Here is an 18,004-nt window from a genome sequence, read left to right on the forward strand (position 1 = left end):
AAATAGTTCTAAAAACATGTGTGGTATAATATAATGGAATACATCCACATTGGAAGTATAAGTTGCATTGCTCCTAAAGGAGAGAGACTTACTTTCTTTCTTAAGAATGTTTCTAATTAATGAAAGTTCAGACTATGCACGCTCTTAAAATACAGTGCATGTGTAAATAGTGCAAGCTTTATCCCTGTTTAAAGGCAGATAAAAAGGTTCATGTTATTCTCAGAGTTATTTCACAGTATGAAGAGCAATACTGACTCTAAAAATAAGAGCTTTCTGCAGTTTTCAGATTAATTTGAATATTTTAAGTGGCTATACCTGTCAAAGCAAACAGCAATTACATGGGAAGTGTTTCAGTGTGATCTCGTTCATCTAATGCTGAACTGAAGGGCAGGAGACCTTAGTTATAACGCCAGCTAAACAGTTGACTTCTGTGGCTGTAGCACAGTCACTCCATGCCGTTGTGCCTTTTTTTCCTACTGTATGTAGGAATAGTGATACTTGAATTCCTCCCAAATAGGAAAAAAAGAGAAAGATGGAAAAACATATGAAGCTTAGAACTTGTATCTATTTTAAGGGATTTTATAAGTTCCCAGGTATGTTTGTTATTAACAATAGCTTTCCATTGTTGCTGAGGACTGAAATGATTCAAATAATTACTAGCAAACATTGAATTCTTGGTGAAAGCAGAATTTACAGTATGTTTCTTCACTATTTGGAAATGTTACAGGTGAACACATTTGATTTGCTCATTTTGCCTTTTTAAAAGTGAGAAATACACAGCTGTGGAAGTTATATGCTGAAATGAGATAATATTCTGCTTTCAGTTTCCTAAGCCTGTCAACTTTACAGGTTTGACAGGGGTTGCTTGTCGTACAGTCTTGCCACATCAAGCCTTTTTTCCATTTGCATACTATGCTTCTATTTTGATTGCCAGTTTTTCTGCAGATACTTTCAAAAGAACTGGTTTTGGCAGATATTTTGTTCATTCTGTTCAATAACCAAGAATTTCCTCAATTTTTTCAGTATTTTTGGAAATTACCAGTTTAACAGTGTCTTCTGGAATTTTGTTTTTTTTTTTTGTAATGACTGTGGTGTGGACAACTGATAGGAAATCCAAGGTTCAAATTCTCTAAGTAACCACTAAATCATGTGATATATACTCAGTCTGCTCACAACTGACCCCAGGATAGCTATTGGCCTGTAGGGCTTTAAATCCCAGTTTGATTTCTGATCTCACTGAAAGGAGCTACAAATGTGTCATAGGTTTTCTTAATGTTAATTTTCCAAAGCAAGAATCATGCTTGCTCCAGCAATGTGTAGATACAGTTGTGAGTTACATGGACGATACATGTTTTTGATGAATGACATACACAGTACAGTCCTGAATTTCTTTCTCTGCAGGGAAAGGGAGATAACTGTTCTCTCTGCCTTGACAGGTATTCTTTGATAAAGTGTATTCTGCAATATGGAAAATTAGAGAATACCTTAGTTACCTGTCAAACTGAACAGCAGATTATTTGTGTTTTTTTAATTATTGAGATTCCTCCTTTTTTTTATACATGCATGATCACCTTGCCTTCTGAATAGTAACCTGGGAAAGGTATTTTACTTTGCACATGTCAGATATATGCATATTGTGCTATTCTTTCTATTCTGAATTGCCTCCTGGCTTCGGTCTTACTTTCAAGCAGGGGATTCGGTGTTTGAGAATCTTCTAAATGTCAGCCTGTTACAGGCAGGTGGTACAATTTAGTTTGGCTGTTCTCCCACCTATGCGTGCAAATCCTGCTCAGTGCTGCTGACTGCTGGGATGCATCTTTCTGATGTACTGTTCTTTAATTTTGGAGATGCGATGGTCTATTAGCGCTATAGATTTCTTGAATTAATAAAGGGATGCTACTGAACTGATGAAAGCTTAAGTCCTGACAGGTCAATAGATCATCAGTACATACCCAGTTCAAGTAAACAGTAACTGAAAATTTATTCCAACCTTGCAAACCATGTAGCAGAATTCAGCTGAGTTTTCAGTGCAGTTCTTATTTTAGTAGTTGTGGTTATATGAATGTGGAATGCCTTAAGTGGCTTTACAGTTCTAACTGGGAGGGCTTGTTTGCAGAGGAAGGATTGGATTTCGTTTTAGCAGTGAAATAAGTAACTATTTCATAGCAGTAGATACAGTAATAGACAATTGCAAAGGATTTATTCTGTTGTAGCTCATATGTCATAAACATGTTTGTGAATAGAAAAATGTGGCTAAAAGAAGATGAGAAAAGGAATTTTTTTTTTATTTTATTTTTATTTTAGAAAAAGATGTTTGAACTTGACTGTCTTTCAGTAATTTTTGCCATCTTTGCTACTGTGGTCAGGGATTTTTCATGTTGCAGTTTATTAATAAGTAGTTCTGACAAAAAATATTGCAATATGGTAAATTCTCCCTGATAAGTAACAAAATCAGCAGTCATGCTGCTGCTGTATTGCTTTTTTGAGTTGGGTATCATTTTACTATGTGATCTACTTGTTCTTTGAACTCTGTGTGTCATTCATATTTATTTTCTTTCAGGTGATGATATTTGAACTTGCCAACCACGTGCAGTCATTTCTCAGTGAGTATAATAAACCACCTTCCAAGTCGTTTCATGAAGAAATGCTAAAAAATCATCAAAAAGAACAAGAAAGACTGGCTCAGGAGGAATTGCGTAGGGCACAAGAAGTTAAGAGAAGAGAGGAGCAGGAGGTAAGAGAAATTAAAGTGTGAATAACTCTGTATTCTTGAAATAACATAAACAATCATGATTTTTTAAATCATCCTGCATAGCAGTGGGGTTTAGTGAATTATTAACTTGTTACACCTGTCCATGAGTTGATCAATATGTACTATGAACTATCTGCTGCTGCAGTTGTAATATTTTAATGATGTGTTTTTAACCCTGAGAAATATTTATGCCTGAAACAAACCTGAATGTTGATTCCTGATCCTATGAAAATCACTTACAAAGAGGACCTTATACAAAAGTGTAACCAGATGTATATATTAAGCGCATTCCATCTTAAACTAGGAAGTATTAGTGAGACATATAGGTAGTGATACTTTCCTTCACCCATATGGTGACTGGAATGTTCAGTATGACAGACTTCTCTAGAGTGCAATAAATTTAATCTAAAGAGACCTTGGACCCGCATACATTCTTCACTACAGACGAGGGGATTCATTGAAGTCTCACAGAGACTAGTAGTGTGGAGTCTCCACACTGTGGGAATATGCATAGAATAGCTCTGTTTTTTAAAAGAATGTTTTAGCTTATTCCTCTATCTTTCCTATGTATGAAAATGTACTGTCGGGTCTGTCAGTAGAAGTAATTTTCTTTTGTCTACAACTCCATTCTCCTATATTGTACAATTGGTGGTGTTAACTTCCTCAGGAGAGCTAATTTGACTTCTATTTTTTTATTATTTTGAGATCCACAGGTGCTCTATAACACTCTTGAAAAATCAGCATCATAGCTTTTTTTTTAGAGTAAGATTAGCAGTTGCATTGCATGTACTGTTGCATCAATTAACAGCACCAAATTTCATTTCAGCAACGTGAAATCCTGAACGAGATTCAGAGGAGGGAGGAAGAGAAAAAAGAAGAAAGAAAAAAGAAAGAGATTGCCAAACAGGTATTCTTTCTAAGCAGGCGTGCAAAAACCATTGCAATAACTTCTTCCCGGTACTGTAGCATATGCTTATAAAAATTTGAGAGGTTTACATGACTGAATTGTCCTGGACATCTTTTCTCATCCTGTGCTTCCAATAGATCTAGACTAAAATAGGTTCTTAATTATATGGGTTTATTTCTGGAATAAAATCAACTGTAAGGGAACATAGTTTAATATATTAGTATCTTAAGTGTACTGAGATGGATATTTTCCATCAGACATAGAAAAAAGCTAGTACGTTAATGTTTCTGTTTTCACTGTAAAGAATCTTTGCATTGCTGCCTGTGGACAGTGCTGAAATGTACTTTCTGAATCTTAGCACTTCTTCCTCAGCCTCATATGTGCATTTCTCATGAAAACCTATTTCTTCTGTGATCTTGGTGACTTTATAGAATAATAGTCAATTACTCACATATTTTGAGGATATGAGCAGTTTCTGTATTTACTCCGGTGTTTTTCCTGATTTGTAGGAACGTTTGGAAATAGCTGCTCTGACAAGTCAAGAAAATTCTCACAGGAGAGAGACTGCAGGATACAGAGTTACTTCCAGTTTAAATGGGAGCTGTTGGGAACATGGAGTGAATAATAAACACCGACCAAATTCATCTGGACGTTCAAAGTAAGTATGTCAGTTTGCATGTGGATTTTTTTGTTTTCCCCAGAACATTAGATTTCAAAGTGAAATTTGAAGGCAAGAGAGTAATGCACTGTGTTGCTCAGCTGTTCATTTTGATCTGTCTCTCCCCCACCACCACCTCTTCCCCCTCTTCATTTGGCATGGTTTAACTAATTCATGTGCTATGGATAACTTGGAAACTTTCCAATTGAGAGAGTCAGTTTGGCCCTTAGTTTAACTTGGAAGGGTATTTGGCAATCATTGGAAGATATAGTCAGGGCTTCCTTAGTTTCTTTGAAGTACGCAGTATGTTGACAATTGCAGAAAAAAATTATTTTAAATCAGTTAATGAAGGCTTTGGATTAGCACAATAAATTAAAGCTTATATTCATCTCAAAACATTTGCTGTAAAGATACACCAGTGTAAAGTTCCCTGTTGGAGAATCAGATAATGCTGATTGCATTTGCAGAGTAACTTATTGGATGGAAGATTAGAGTTATTGGAGGGTTCTTATGCTGGTATGTAATTCATCTAGGTTAGGATTGGTGATGATATAGCTGCGTTGGGGTTTTTGTTTTTCTTTTTTTTATTTTCTTTTTTTTCCTACCCTTTCCTGTGTCCATAGCTGAGGTAACTGTCAAGGACAGTGGAGATACCCTGGTATTAATTTTCCTAGTTTTGATTCAGATTGTGCCAATGACTTGTTATTTGGACTGTTGTTTTAATGGAAATAGTGCATTCCTGGTTTTCTCTTGTCTGTAGGCTTCAAAATTGTTTTCATGTTATTTATCAGCAACCCTGATAGATACCTGACGCAGAAGTTCTTTGATCTATACTACTTTGACTCTTGCTGCTATCTCTTCCCTTTGCCTATCCCAAGTCATATTTGGCAGTTGTTTATGTATAGTGTTTGATAGTCCATAAATCTATCTTCCTATCTTCTTGCTAATCTTAGTGTAAAAAAAATGAGGCATTATCTGCGCTTGTGGAACAAGAAAATTGTCTCAAAGGTTTGTTACTATGCTTTAATCCAGAACACATACAATGGACTTACATTAACTTTCCACACAAATTCTTACATTTTTTGTTCTTATCTGGGAAAAAAACAAACAAACAAAAAAAAACACCAAAAAGGCAGAGTTGCTTATTTTAACAATGGTGAAAGTAATCAAAAAGGATTTTGAAACGTTGAAACTTCTCATGATGCCGTGTTTGTAGAGTTAAGCAAAAGCTAGACGTGTTTAGTTTTCTGAGTCTCTTTTCACAAGAAGAGTGGTGCTGTATTTTTATCTGTTTATGAAGCCTGAAATTTTGGCTATTGGGACACAAACTTTTGGATGATTATTAAAATGTAAAATAACTTCATTTATAAAATGTATTTGAATTCAGAAAGCCAGATGCTTCCTTTGTGTATCTTTCTTTATACAGCACTTGTAAGAAGTTCCCTGTGGCATCTCCTTTCTATGTAGCGCTTTTTACCTTTTTATTTTTTTAATAAATTAAATATTTTGAAAGAGCTTCTACATTACTCTTCATACACTCCTGTGATCTCTATACATGATTGCATTGATGTGGAGGATACTCTTGCAGTGGTGGTATTTCTATTAATTTTGAAATAGATTGTACAAGAAGTAATGGAGGTTGATTTGGGTTAGTGGTCTTGAGTTCTTTCTGATCTCACATGGAGCTCTGTACATGCATGTGGGAACAAACACCCTAATCATACTTGCTTTTAAAGTTTTTGCAAAACTTCCCTTTTCTTGAAGGAGGAGTTTAGAGTAGTAAAGGAGGCAAATGGAGAACCCATTTTAAGTCAGGGAAAAATAATTAAGCTAAAGCTGGAATGAAGTTCCAGAATTGCATATATTTGCTTTCTGTAATGTTTTGAAAGAGAATGCAAATCAAGTCAAACTTAGGTTTTTTTCAGAGCCTCTAGCATGTTTACTTCCCCCCCCCCCATCCCAGCCCCAACTGGGAGTGTCATCCTAAGATGCAGAAGTTTTCAGGTTTGGATTCAATTCCCGGCTTTGAATATAGAGACCCAGTGCAGCATGATGTTGCTGCTAAAATGTTGGATTTCTAATCAGAGATGTATCTTTGCACTAACTCAGTATCTTTGAAATTAATGGATATTATTATTGGATACAAAAGTCTCTGAAAGCTAATCCTCTTGCAGAATTGATGTCTTTAGGGACTGCAACAATACTATCTTTGAGTTGGAGAAAAACATTCTGTTCACATTGCAGACGAGAACGCCAGCTTTCTGTTAGTAATAACGAAGAGTCCCCTGGAAATTACGAAGTTTTGAAGTTCAGCACAAGTGGTGCTGGACAACTTATTGTCCATAAAGGAAAATGTCTAGGTAAGCAAAATTACAATTGCAGCTTGAAATACTGGGTTTTGGGCTGGGGGGGGTTGGTTTTTTTTAGGGAGAACTTAAACAATGTTAACAGGTACAAGCAGCAAGGGTGGAGAGAATATTGTTGTGGATCGTGAAATCTCACAGTCAAGAGAGTGGGAGAGAGTAATAGGAAAAGTTAGTCTGTGGTAAATATTTTATATTTTCTTAGGACTATTTTAAGTAAAAATTTGCTTCTCCAGATACAATTACATAACCGAATAGCCATACCATAAAAAACCCCCACTTTCTCAACATTTTGTATTCTCTACATAACTAAAATAATACTGAAAACTATTTGCTTTTAAACTTAAATAGCTAGCTTGTCAGATACACATGGCAACCAAGCAAGAAGTCATTTAGCTTTCAGTAACATGCAAAACCAGTGATAAGCACAGGGTTAGAAATGCATAGTTACTCTCCTTCCGTTGCCGCTGATAGCAATGGCATAAAATCCGTGGGTTTAGTGAAAACATAAATATAGGCAACGATAGGAGACTTTCAGAGCCAAAAGGCCTCCATGAAGTGCCCATATGAATGCACCATCAAATGTTTTCATTGTTCATTTTCAACATAGCACTTCCTTGGTGGTAGGATGAACAGCCTGAAAGTCTCTGGAGCAAAGAAAACTTTATTATTTTGCAGTTTGAGGATGAACAATTAATGTTACTGTGTGTCGAGCTCAGCGTTTAATCAGCAAGAAGAGTGTTCATTTATTAAAACCTGAAATTCTTTAAAACGTGCAGTAATTTTTTGCCAATGTGTTATTGCTTTCATTTGACTACTGCTACATAGCATTCAGTCTTATCACACCTGATATTTTCCATACCTACCATGTAGGTATGGATCTTGTTTAGTTGTAAGTAGCTTTGTGTTTCTGAAAGTGTAGAAAGCAGGCTTACTGGTGTTCATTTAGCATTTGCAGAAGCTCTTGTCAAGTCCTCAGAAACAGAAGCAGCCCTGTTCCTCTTCTCTGTCTTTATGTACAGGCAAGGATGAACAGCTTGGTAAATCACTCTACAATGCCTTGGAAATTCGCAGTGGAGACTTTGTTTTAATATATGAGTGGGTTCTGCACTGGCAAAAAAAGATGGGAAGGTTTCTTACAACGCATGAAATAGAAAAGATTGAGAAGTGTAAGAAACAGGTAATACCCATATTTTGCATTTGGCTTAAAGGTTAGGTGGGATTCAATGCTTTTCTTGAGGCTGCTAGTTTATATTAAACTTCAGAGGGTGGTGATGAGCTTGAAAATGCTAGCATTTAGAGTATCTGCACCACAGAAGATGATGGGTATATTGGGGTATTCAGGATTTCATTTAAAATAATATAGATGCAAGAAAGTGTATTTGCAAGTATGCGTAAATAAAATAATATTCTGAAGAAAGAGGGAAATCAGGCTTACCTGGCAGAAACCAAAGTTGTTCTTGTGCCTTGTGTGCAATACTTCCTTTCCAGAAAAGGGTGAGAATGTCACATATTTTATATGTGTTTTACATATGTTATATATATATTAGTAGTGGTGTGTTTGTGAGATATGACACAATGCATGTTATGTTGTGTTTCTCTAACAGCTTCAGGGTGCAGAAACAGAATTCAGCTCACTGATGAAGCTAAGTCACCCAAACATAGTACATTATAAATGTATGAACCTTAAAGAACGGGATGATTCAATTGTGGTGGACATTTTAGTGGAGCACATAAGTGGTTGCAGCCTTTCTACATACTTGCACAAAGAGACTCCAGTTCCAGTTGAGCAGTTGCGCCATTATGTGACCCAGATCTTGTCAGCTCTTGACTACTTGCACAATAATTCAGTAGTACACAAAGTTCTCTGTGCGTCCAGTATCCTGGTAGATGCTGAAGGAAACATCAAGGTGACAGACTACAGCATTTCCAAGCGCTTAGCTGATATCTGCAAAGCAGATGTTTTTGAGCAAACCAAAGTTCGTTTTAGTGAGGATGGTCTTCCCAGCAAACCTGGAAAAAAAGGAGATGTATGGAGTCTGGGCTTGCTTCTGCTTTCACTCAGCCAGGGCCAAGTAACCAAGGAATATCCAGTTGCTGTTCCTACCAATTTACCTGCTGACTTCCAAGACTTTCTGGAAAAGTATGTTTGCATTCCTGTATCTTTTTGTCTTTGATTTTTTTTTTTTTTTTTTTTTTTTTGTAGTCTTGAACAGTTTTTTGAAAGAACAGCTAAACCCCCTTGTGTCGCTAGTTACGGTTTTTAGAGAAGAGGTGATTGTTCCCTCATGGCTCAGGCTGCTAATCTGGGATTCGGGAGAATAGGTGTGGTGCTCTCTTCTTCTCTGCTCTGCTACCAACTTTGTGTGTCACTGTGGATAAGTCATTTAGTCTGGTTTTGCTTCTGATTCCCATCTGAATGATAAAAGTGATAATTTCTTAAATATAAGGAGACCTCTTTGAATATTTAGTCCCAATATAGAATGGGTCTTTGAACAGTTCTCTCCTTGGTTTGCTAACAGATGTGTTTGCTTGGAAGATAAGGAAAGATGGACTCCTCAGCAGTTGTTACAACATAGTTTTATAAACATTCCACGAATGAAAATACCTGTAGCTGAAGAAAAGCTAGATGGTAAGAAACTTGCTTCTTTCCATGTTTCGCTAAATAAGCGGACTACGTGCCTGCAGTAACAGAAAAATTGAGCTGTGCTAGAGCTTCACAAGGCTGCACAAGTGTTTTACATTAACTAACTTAAAGGCTAGTGTGGTCTTAGCTTCTATATCGATGACTAGCTGGGGTGGACTGACTGCTGTTGTCTCATCAGCAGAAGAAGCTGATGCTTTAATTAAACCTGTAAATTCGTCCACCTCACGCATGGTGTACATGTCACACTTAACTTTGTCCTTGGCAGATGCCATTGCAATGAGACTTCTTCCCTCATTATGTTCTTGTTAAAATCAGTTCCTTTGTCCAGTATAATTAATGTTAGTAATTAAAAACTGTATTAAGGTTTGTGCTTGTACCAGAGCTTACACAGCAGAGCACTTCTGTATTTCAGGTTTTCGTTGCAGTTGAAGTTATTTAGGTTTTGTCTTCTTCCTGATGCTTATTTGACAGTCCCTTGTGCCTTATCCCCATACCATCCACGGTGGTAACTTTGATATTCTCATTACAGATTCAGCAGGTATAGATTGCATTGAGACAGTTGTACCCAGCAGTCAGATATCCAGCGCTTCATTCTTCACAGAAACACAGAGACAATTTTCGCGCTACTACAATGAGTTCGAAGAGCTAAAATTACTTGGCAAAGGAGCTTTTGGAGCAGTTGTCAAGGTATGGTATAAAAATTATTTCCCTCTATGGAATCCTTTTTGGGGATGTGTTTGTTTTCTCTGAAGCAAAACAATATACTCAGTGTTTGCATGGTTTTATTTATTATCTTCTAGTATGCTGTGCCTGTGTTGTGTGTTTTTTCTGGAATTGATAAGTTTTACAAGAGGTTACTGTGAGTCTGGAGAGAGGCCTGTCAGTATGGGGAAGCTTGCATTTGAATTCTAGTCATTTTTCAGGTGGAAGGAAAGCTTCCTCTTCCACGAAATTATTCTACTTCTGGCTCTACTTGGTAAGGCATTTGTAAGCATTTGACTTCAGATTTATTTGAACTTTGCAGGTGAGAAATAAACTTGATGGTTGCTATTATGCTGTGAAACGTATCCGCATAAACCCTGCCAGCAAGCAATTTCGGAGGATTAAAGGGGAAGTAACATTACTTTCCCGCTTGAACCATGAGAATATTGTGAGGTATTACAATGCTTGGATAGAAAAACATGAAAGTCCTGTTCCCACTGTGTCATCATCTGAAACAACTGAAGAGAAAAGAATGCCCACCACATCTGGTCTCTTCATCCTTACCACTGAGGAGACAAATGATGTGGAAGCTAATGCTCCTCCTCCAGTTTTGACAAGTTCAGTTGAGTGGAGTACTTCATGTGAAAGATCCTCCAGCAACAAATTCAGTGGAGCTGATCAGGAGTCCAGCGATGACGATGATGATGGTGATGGCGTGTTTTCACATTCATTTTTGTAAGTAGGCTTCAGTATTGGCACTATAGGGAACATGAGCAGATTTGGTTTTTCCAAGTTTGTGTCTTTTATCATTCTCACTTCTGTTATCTGAGGTAGTTCACTGCATTTTTGTTCTGTCCTCTGGTTCAAAAAGAGTGTATTTGCTAGCAGTCAGATAGCCAGGGAGATGAAAATTTGTAGCTAAAAGCTGTGAGTGTATGAGGAAAATTTTGGTTTAGGCTTCTAGAAGTTTTGTATTGTTTGTGTGGAATGCATGACTGTTTACTTTACATTGGACTGTATTCTCCAACCTTGAGAGTAAAGTTTTTAATAACAGAGAAGTATTACAAATCCTGAAAAATACCTTACTTGTTCTTTCTTTTTGTTTTGATTTTTATTAACGTATTCCATACCTGCCTCTGTGTGTGGAGTGGTTCTTTCACTTATGGTGGTTTTTTGTTTAAGCAAGCAAGTAAACTTATCTCAGTTTTGCTTATTGAATATAGAAATTGAATTTTACTCATACAAATCTATACCTTCCCTTTAAGTTACTGGGCTGTCAAAGGAAGTGTTGCTTTGCAAGCAAGATACTTTTGGGGATTTTGGTTTGTTTTGCTTTTTTGTTTAAGGCATATAGAAGGTCTTCAACAGAAGCTTAGATTTTCTCTTTTTCTGCAAAGTTTCCAGATTTCTTAGTAAATATTTCTTGGTACCCAAAACTTTAGGGTTTTTTTTTCTTTCTCTTTTTTAAATAGGCCAACCACAGATTCTGAAAGTGACATCATTTTTGATAACGAGGATGAAAACAGTAATCCTCCAGTAAGTATAAAGATAAAGCTAGTGAAAATGAAAAGATCATAAAATAGTCTTTGACAAGCAAACAGGTCAGTTGGGAAGTTTTGTTTCACTTCTGGTGTAAGTACAGAACCATGTAAGGTGATGTTCCATCAGAGTAAATGTTGTGCCATCATGAGCTGCATTCCATAGAAATCAGTCTGATGCAGCTAATCTGGATTCTGTTTCCCATAGTGTTCATTGAGCTAAATGTGAGTTGCACTTTATAGTCATGAGCCTGGTTATTGCAAGTTTAACATTTCCTTTTGTACATGATTTATCAGTTAACCTTATGGATTGCCTTACATCATCTGAAAGTTGAAATTCTGTTTTGCTTTTAGATGATATAAACCAATATATTTGCTCATACTAGCCGCTTTTTGAAAGTGGTGACAATACATATTGCTAGCAGTCAAAAAGAGATGGGAAGTCAGAATAATATGTAAGGTTTTAGTTGATTTTAAGTTTTTTGTCAGAAAGCTAATGCAGTTTCTTACAGCATTTAGAATCTGTCATTGCCAATCCTGATCTGTAAAATGCTTCATCTCCTTCCTCTTTCTGTTTTAATGTACATTGGCATGAAAAAGCTTTCCATATATGATTTAATAATGTGGCAGCACATTTGTTGGTCACTGTATCTAGATATATATAAACTATACACCCAAATTGTTGGTTGGGGCAAGGGTTGCATTATTAACTGTATTATAAAGTAAGCTTTGTAGATTTAGAAGCAGTGGTATTTAAAAAATGTCAATGTATTATTTTGCTGTTACTCAGACCTAGCTGTAGAAGTTGAGTTCTCATCAATGTGTTCCAGCCATTAAAAAACAGTAGGATGCACAAAAAAACCTCTGGATGGCTTCCTGTAGCTAACTGTTCTGTTACTTTTATTGTGATAAAGGATGAAGAAGGCAATGAAAAGAATGGCCATGGAGGAGAAGACAGTACACCAGTCGTTCAGACAGTGCATTACCTGTACATTCAGGTACAAACATGCTTGCATTTTCAGATAAAAGGATACGGTTTACTCCGACGTGCAGAAATTAATTTCTGATTTTCTTGAGAAAAGTAATGACCTTTAAAAAATGCAAATGAGACTAAGTTCCATGTTGTTTTTGCAATAGACTGGTTTTCTGAAAGGAAAAAAAGAAGGCTTCCACCAGCCTTCTATGGCTGGTGGAAGGCACTGTGCAGCGCACACAACTTGTTATGGCTTTCGAGGCTCAATAGCTGTGCCTGGAGAGAGCCAAGTTTTGTAGTGCCATAGTGTGTAATGGGATCACTCTTGTTGCTTGTGTACAAGTAAAAGTTGGCAGCTCCTGACCTAACCTTAGAACAACCCAACCAAGCAACCTTTTTGAGTCCGTGGCTTCCAAAGCATTGTTTTGCCTTGTGCTTGTTATTTGTTTAGAATATCCATCCCAATCCCCTAACACTGTAGCTGGTGTTCTTGAGTTTGGTTGTGGTATTAATTCCCAATGTGGAGTTGAAGTGTACTGTGTTAACTTCCAGGGGGGAAGCTGTATTTCACAGATGTGAAAACTTCCTCATTCTCTTCAAAGGCACTGTATTGTGTATGCACTTTCTTTTAACAGAAAACAGTAATCTGCAAAGCAATTGTATGGCCCTAACAGTAGGTGCAGAATAAAATTCCTGTAGGTTTGCAACTTCAAGCTCTTTTGTATTAGGAGTTAGACTGTTTCTGGGAGAAGCTGACTATCATAGGTAACTGTTCTGTGGTGATGTGCTATTTTTTATAATGCACTTAATGCTAGAGCTTGTCTGGAAGGAAGGTACAATTAGATGGAATTAGAACTTAATAAGCTTGTTTGCATGTGTTATGTATAATCATAATATAAGCAGTTAAGATGCCAAGTGAAATGAAGCCAGAGATTCTTTAAAGTTTGGCTTAAACATACATTATGGCTTGGCTGGTTTCACCTTGGTTTTGACATGAATGTTGGAGAATATACTACTCTACAAGCTCATACTATTGTCCCAGAAAATGGGCTAGGACCCATAAATGCATGTTTTCTAGCTAAAAGACAGCTCTCGGGAAAATTCCAAACAGCTGAATGTTTTGGTGATACTGTTTGCTCCTGAACTGTGTGTTACAGAACCAGGCATTAATATGCACACAGATACAAGTTTCTGATGGTCTCTTCTTGACAAAACTACTCTTTCTTCCCTTCGTCCCCTACATATGCACAACTGAAGATGGAGTATTGTGAAAAGAGCACATTAAGGGATACTATTGACCAAGGATTATACGAAGACACCAGTCGGCTTTGGAGGCTTTTCCGAGAAATTTTAGATGGGTTAGCTTACATCCATGAAAAGGTTAGTAAATATGACAGTTATAACCTGTCCATAATATCTACGTTATGCCTCTTTCTGTATGGGTTTCTTCATATTATTCATTTTGGGGTGTTTATTAGCAAGGTTCGTTCCTTGCCCTTTCCATTATTAATTGGTTCTAGGGGGTTAGAATATTTTATCATAAGCTTCAGTTTTATAATGAACTACTTCAGATTTTTCCCTTTGTCACAAACATTGACCACCTTTAAAAACATTTTGTTAGGTTTCTGGTAGCACTGAAAATTGCTTCTAGCTTCTGGGCTGCAGACTATAGTCTTACTTCCGAATTAATCATCAGTGACTTAATGCTGTAGATTTCCCACTGTAATAAAAGTATGTAATACAATTTTCCAGTCTATTATAAAGAGAGTTTTATTTTGAATTGTGTTTATTTTTTAATATTCTGTGGGTCTTTTTTTCGTTGTGCTGCTGTAACAGGGAATGATCCACAGAGACTTGAAACCTGTGAACATTTTTTTAGATTCAGATGATCACGTCAAAATTGGTGATTTTGGTTTAGCTACAGATCATCCAGCAAATGCAGTAAGTACAGCTGAAAGTGAATGAAAAAAACCTTGAATTTGGTGTTGTAATAACGCGAAAGATGAAAATAAAACAGAAAAACATAGTCCTCATTGGACTTTATATTGTGAATGCCATAAACTTTTTTTATTTCTAAGGTTCTAGAATTAAACCATGTACTGCCAACCAAAGTGGCAAGACAAGCCAACAGAAGCATTTCAAGTGCCATTTACAGCATGTCTGTTTTCCCGATTTCAGGTGGCCTCTAAACAAGAAGAAAATCACTCGGATAGTTCTGCTATGTCTGACCCATCAGGTTAGTTTACATAGTAACTTGTTCTAAATGATTTTAAGCAAACACTTACATTCTGCAGTCTTGTATACTCTGTTAGAACTTCCATTTGTTCTTTGAAAATAAAACCTTTTTTATTGGGGGGAAAAAAAAACAACCACCAACGTTTGTGTAGATGTGTTACATGTAATCTGGCAGTTTTGACTGTTATCTAAAAATTATTTGCTTCTACTGCTAGCCTTCTGCCATAGATCAGTGCTTTTCTCATGGTGAGGTATATAGAGATCTGTATTTCTGTTCCATCCGCACTTCTCTTCTCTTGCCTGTACAGGACAATTTCAAGACTTAAGGGATTTTTGTTTGGTTGGGGTTTTTTTGACACCTTCCATAACAGGCTGAATTTTGTGTTTTGAGAAAACTTTCGTACATTTTATGTCTTAAGATGACTGTAATGGAAGTGAAATTTAGTTGTATTATTTCTGTGCTGACCTACCACAATTCTGTAAAGCAATAGGTAGGTTTAGCTACTATAGATTGACACAGATACTTGCCATGTGAAGGTTAAGAACTGTCTGTTTTGCAAACTGCTCTCAACTGGGTCTCTCTCAATAAGGACTGCATTCCAACCTAGAAGAAATGAGGACAGAAGATGAGTGAGTTTTTTCTTGACTTTGATGCTGTGTTTCTCTCCCACTTTCTTGAAACTAGTATTCTCATCTTTTGCCACATAGGTAATTTGACAGGGATGGTTGGCACCGCACTGTATGTCAGCCCAGAGGTCCAAGGAAGCACTAAGTCTACGTACAATCAGGTATGATTAGAGTAGACTTAATAAAAAGGTAGCATGGAATCTAAGGTACCAGGTACAATTTAGGTCGTTCCTGCTCAACAAAGGTGAATTCAAGGTGGAACAGGGCGTGGTGGGACTGCTGTGATAAGCAAGGCAATCTCCTCCTTTGAGAGGAGACCAAGGGTAGAAGGATGTGGGCAAGTCAGTTTTTCTGCTTGTGCTGTGTGACCATGACTAGGTGCAAGTGACTTCAAGTTGAAAGCAGGTAATCATGGAGGACCTTTATAAATTAATAGATTAAAGGTAAAATGTCATCATCAGAAGTATATATTGCTTTCCTGGATTCCTAGGCTGTGATTTTTGGGAGGTGGGGGTGTATTTTTTCATCAAAGAGGATCCTGTTTATATGCAGAGACAAGCTGAATTTCAAAGCAAGAATGTTTTCAGAGTGGGAGTCCTTTATGTCATGGCAGTGCTGTGATGATAGAATGCATTGAAATCTACCAAATCTTAATGGATTGTGTCATTTAACAGCCCCCACTTCCCCCCCCCCCCCCCCCCCCCAAAAAAAAAAACCCAATCCCAAAAAACCCAAACAAACCAACCCAACCAAGTCAAAACCACAAAAAAATCCAACCTTCTCTCTGGCTGTAATATACTGTGAAATTTAACCAAAATATTATTGTTTCCTCTGCTGTCATCTTATGCAAAGAATTCACGGATATTATAGTTAAATTTCTGTTTTTTTCTTCCTTAGAAAGTGGACCTGTTCAGTCTGGGTATAATATTCTTCGAAATGTCTTACCATCCCATGAGTACTGCATCAGAAAGGATCTTTGTTCTTGGTCAGCTAAGACTGGTAAGTACATGGATACAAAAGATAATAATTCTGTGCATCAAATAGTTTAAGAGAAGTAAAAGGATGCAAAACATAGCAAAAATGTTTCCACATGGAGCGCTTCTAAAAAAAAAAAAGTTTATAAAATATATAATGAAAAGTGAAGAATAAAATTGGAGCTGGTATTGACATTCTGTTAATGCATTGTGGATTCCCTAATGGTATTAACATCAGTTAGTGTTCTATCTGTGAAATTAATTTTTATAGTGCAAAACATTAGAAGTGTAAAGGTCAGATAAAGACATCATGGCTTTAGTACACCTAGGTTTAGACCCGGTGGGTGTCTCCCAGGAACCAGTTCGTATTTGTAGTTGGTAAATGCTTGTGGTATGGGTTTTATCTTCATTGTACAAAACATCACAAAAGCATTTCAGTGACATTCTTTTTCCTTTTAGCTCTTCAAACTAAATTTGCCATGGTTTTTTTTTCTGTTATTTTTTTTTTTTTTTCCCCATGGGCAATAAAAATGCTTAGTTTCTCTGTTTAAATATGTAGAACTTAAAAATAAGACTAGCCTGAGCAAGCTGGACTGCCTGTTATAATTCAAATGTGGTTTTTGTTTTTTTGGTGTGTTGTTTTTTTTTTATAGCCCACTACTGTATTTCCTAAAGATTTTGATGAAGTCAAGCATGCAAAGCAGGTAATTTTGAAGCCATTTTAACTATTACGTATTCCCTGTCAAGAAATGTTAATTACAATTTTTCCCACGTAACTTTAAATTAGAAATCTCTGCCAAGTTCTTATTACATGACGTTAGAACAAAATAAGGAAAAATATAATCTCAATATACTAAGTTGACATAGAAATATACTTTACCCACAAAGTTCCCCGAGTCATAAAGAAATGCAAAATTCACTGGCATACCTTTTAAGCTCTGAGGGACAATTTCAACTTTTTTAGGCTCAGACAAATGGCAGCTATATTGTTGAACTCTAAACTTAAACTTCTGAAAAAAATCTGTGTCACAGAACAGAAAGAGGTGTGCAAGCTAATTTGACCGCTCTGAGTTTGGAAAGAGCTGCCAAGAGCTGTTCTGGATGCCTCCATGGCAAAGAAATGAAGTCATAAGGAGCAGTGTAATTTTGTCTGGACCATCTAGATAACTTTTTTCTTGTGCTAGTAGACTCTTTTCTTGAACATTAGCATTAGCTTTTTGTCTGTTATGCCTATGAAACACCAATCTGCCTGTTACTAGTACCATAAAAATGTTTCTATCTTGTACAGTTTACTGTCATGTGCCAGGAAGATTCACCCTTCTTTAATATCTGTAACTGTCAAATCTTTGTTCTTACACATATGATTCTGCTTTCTCTTAACTTTGTTTATAAAGAGATGCCAGTGCTAGCATAAAACAGAACAACAAAGGATACTACATATTTTGTCATCCCAGGAGGCACATCTCTAATAATTTTTGTGTTAGTAAATTTTATTCAGATAACACAGTAAAAGATAATTAGAATTTAATAAGCAAAGAATATCCACCCCAAAGATTCAGGTCCTACTTTTTTTGTCCCTTGTAGAGTCTCATAATTTTTTTATTAATGTGATGTGACTAAGTAGTTTG

General features: G+C 36.5%; 1 protein-coding gene across 12 annotated transcripts in view; it reads left to right on the forward strand.

Moving 5' to 3' along the window:
- Positions 1-18,004, forward strand: part of EIF2AK4 (eukaryotic translation initiation factor 2 alpha kinase 4) — a 40,618-nt gene that overhangs the window by 3,550 nt on the left and 19,064 nt on the right. For 10 of the 12 annotated variants that reach the window (XR_005933845.1, XR_005933844.1, XR_005933846.1 and 7 more), the window contains exons 4-20: positions 2,561-2,734; positions 3,579-3,659; positions 4,169-4,317; positions 6,562-6,677; positions 7,703-7,860; positions 8,288-8,823; positions 9,203-9,312; positions 9,857-10,014; positions 10,352-10,764; positions 11,499-11,565; positions 12,482-12,565; positions 13,798-13,920; positions 14,377-14,481; positions 14,719-14,776; positions 15,484-15,563; positions 16,300-16,401; positions 17,030-17,080. Coding sequence is in view for 8 of the 12 variants with exons in the window: in XM_041128428.1 (XP_040984362.1) it covers positions 2,561-2,734; positions 3,579-3,659; positions 4,169-4,317; positions 6,562-6,677; positions 7,703-7,860; positions 8,288-8,823; positions 9,203-9,312; positions 9,857-10,014; positions 10,352-10,764; positions 11,499-11,565; positions 12,482-12,565; positions 13,798-13,920; positions 14,377-14,481; positions 14,719-14,776; positions 15,484-15,563; positions 16,300-16,401; positions 17,030-17,080 (2,565 nt within the window). In the remaining 4 variants the exon portion in view is untranslated. The remainder of the gene's footprint in view (positions 1-2,560; positions 2,735-3,578; positions 3,660-4,168; positions 4,318-6,561; positions 6,678-7,702; positions 7,861-8,287; positions 8,824-9,202; positions 9,313-9,856; positions 10,015-10,351; positions 10,765-11,498; positions 11,566-12,481; positions 12,566-13,797; positions 13,921-14,376; positions 14,482-14,718; positions 14,777-15,483; positions 15,564-16,299; positions 16,402-17,029; positions 17,081-18,004) is intronic. The other 2 variants (XM_030034034.2, XM_041128427.1) reach the window with 2 other exon arrangements.

The sequence above is a fragment of the Aquila chrysaetos genome, chromosome 2 (assembly GCF_900496995.4).
Source record: "Aquila chrysaetos chrysaetos chromosome 2, bAquChr1.4, whole genome shotgun sequence".
NCBI lineage: Eukaryota > Metazoa > Chordata > Aves > Accipitriformes > Accipitridae > Aquila > Aquila chrysaetos.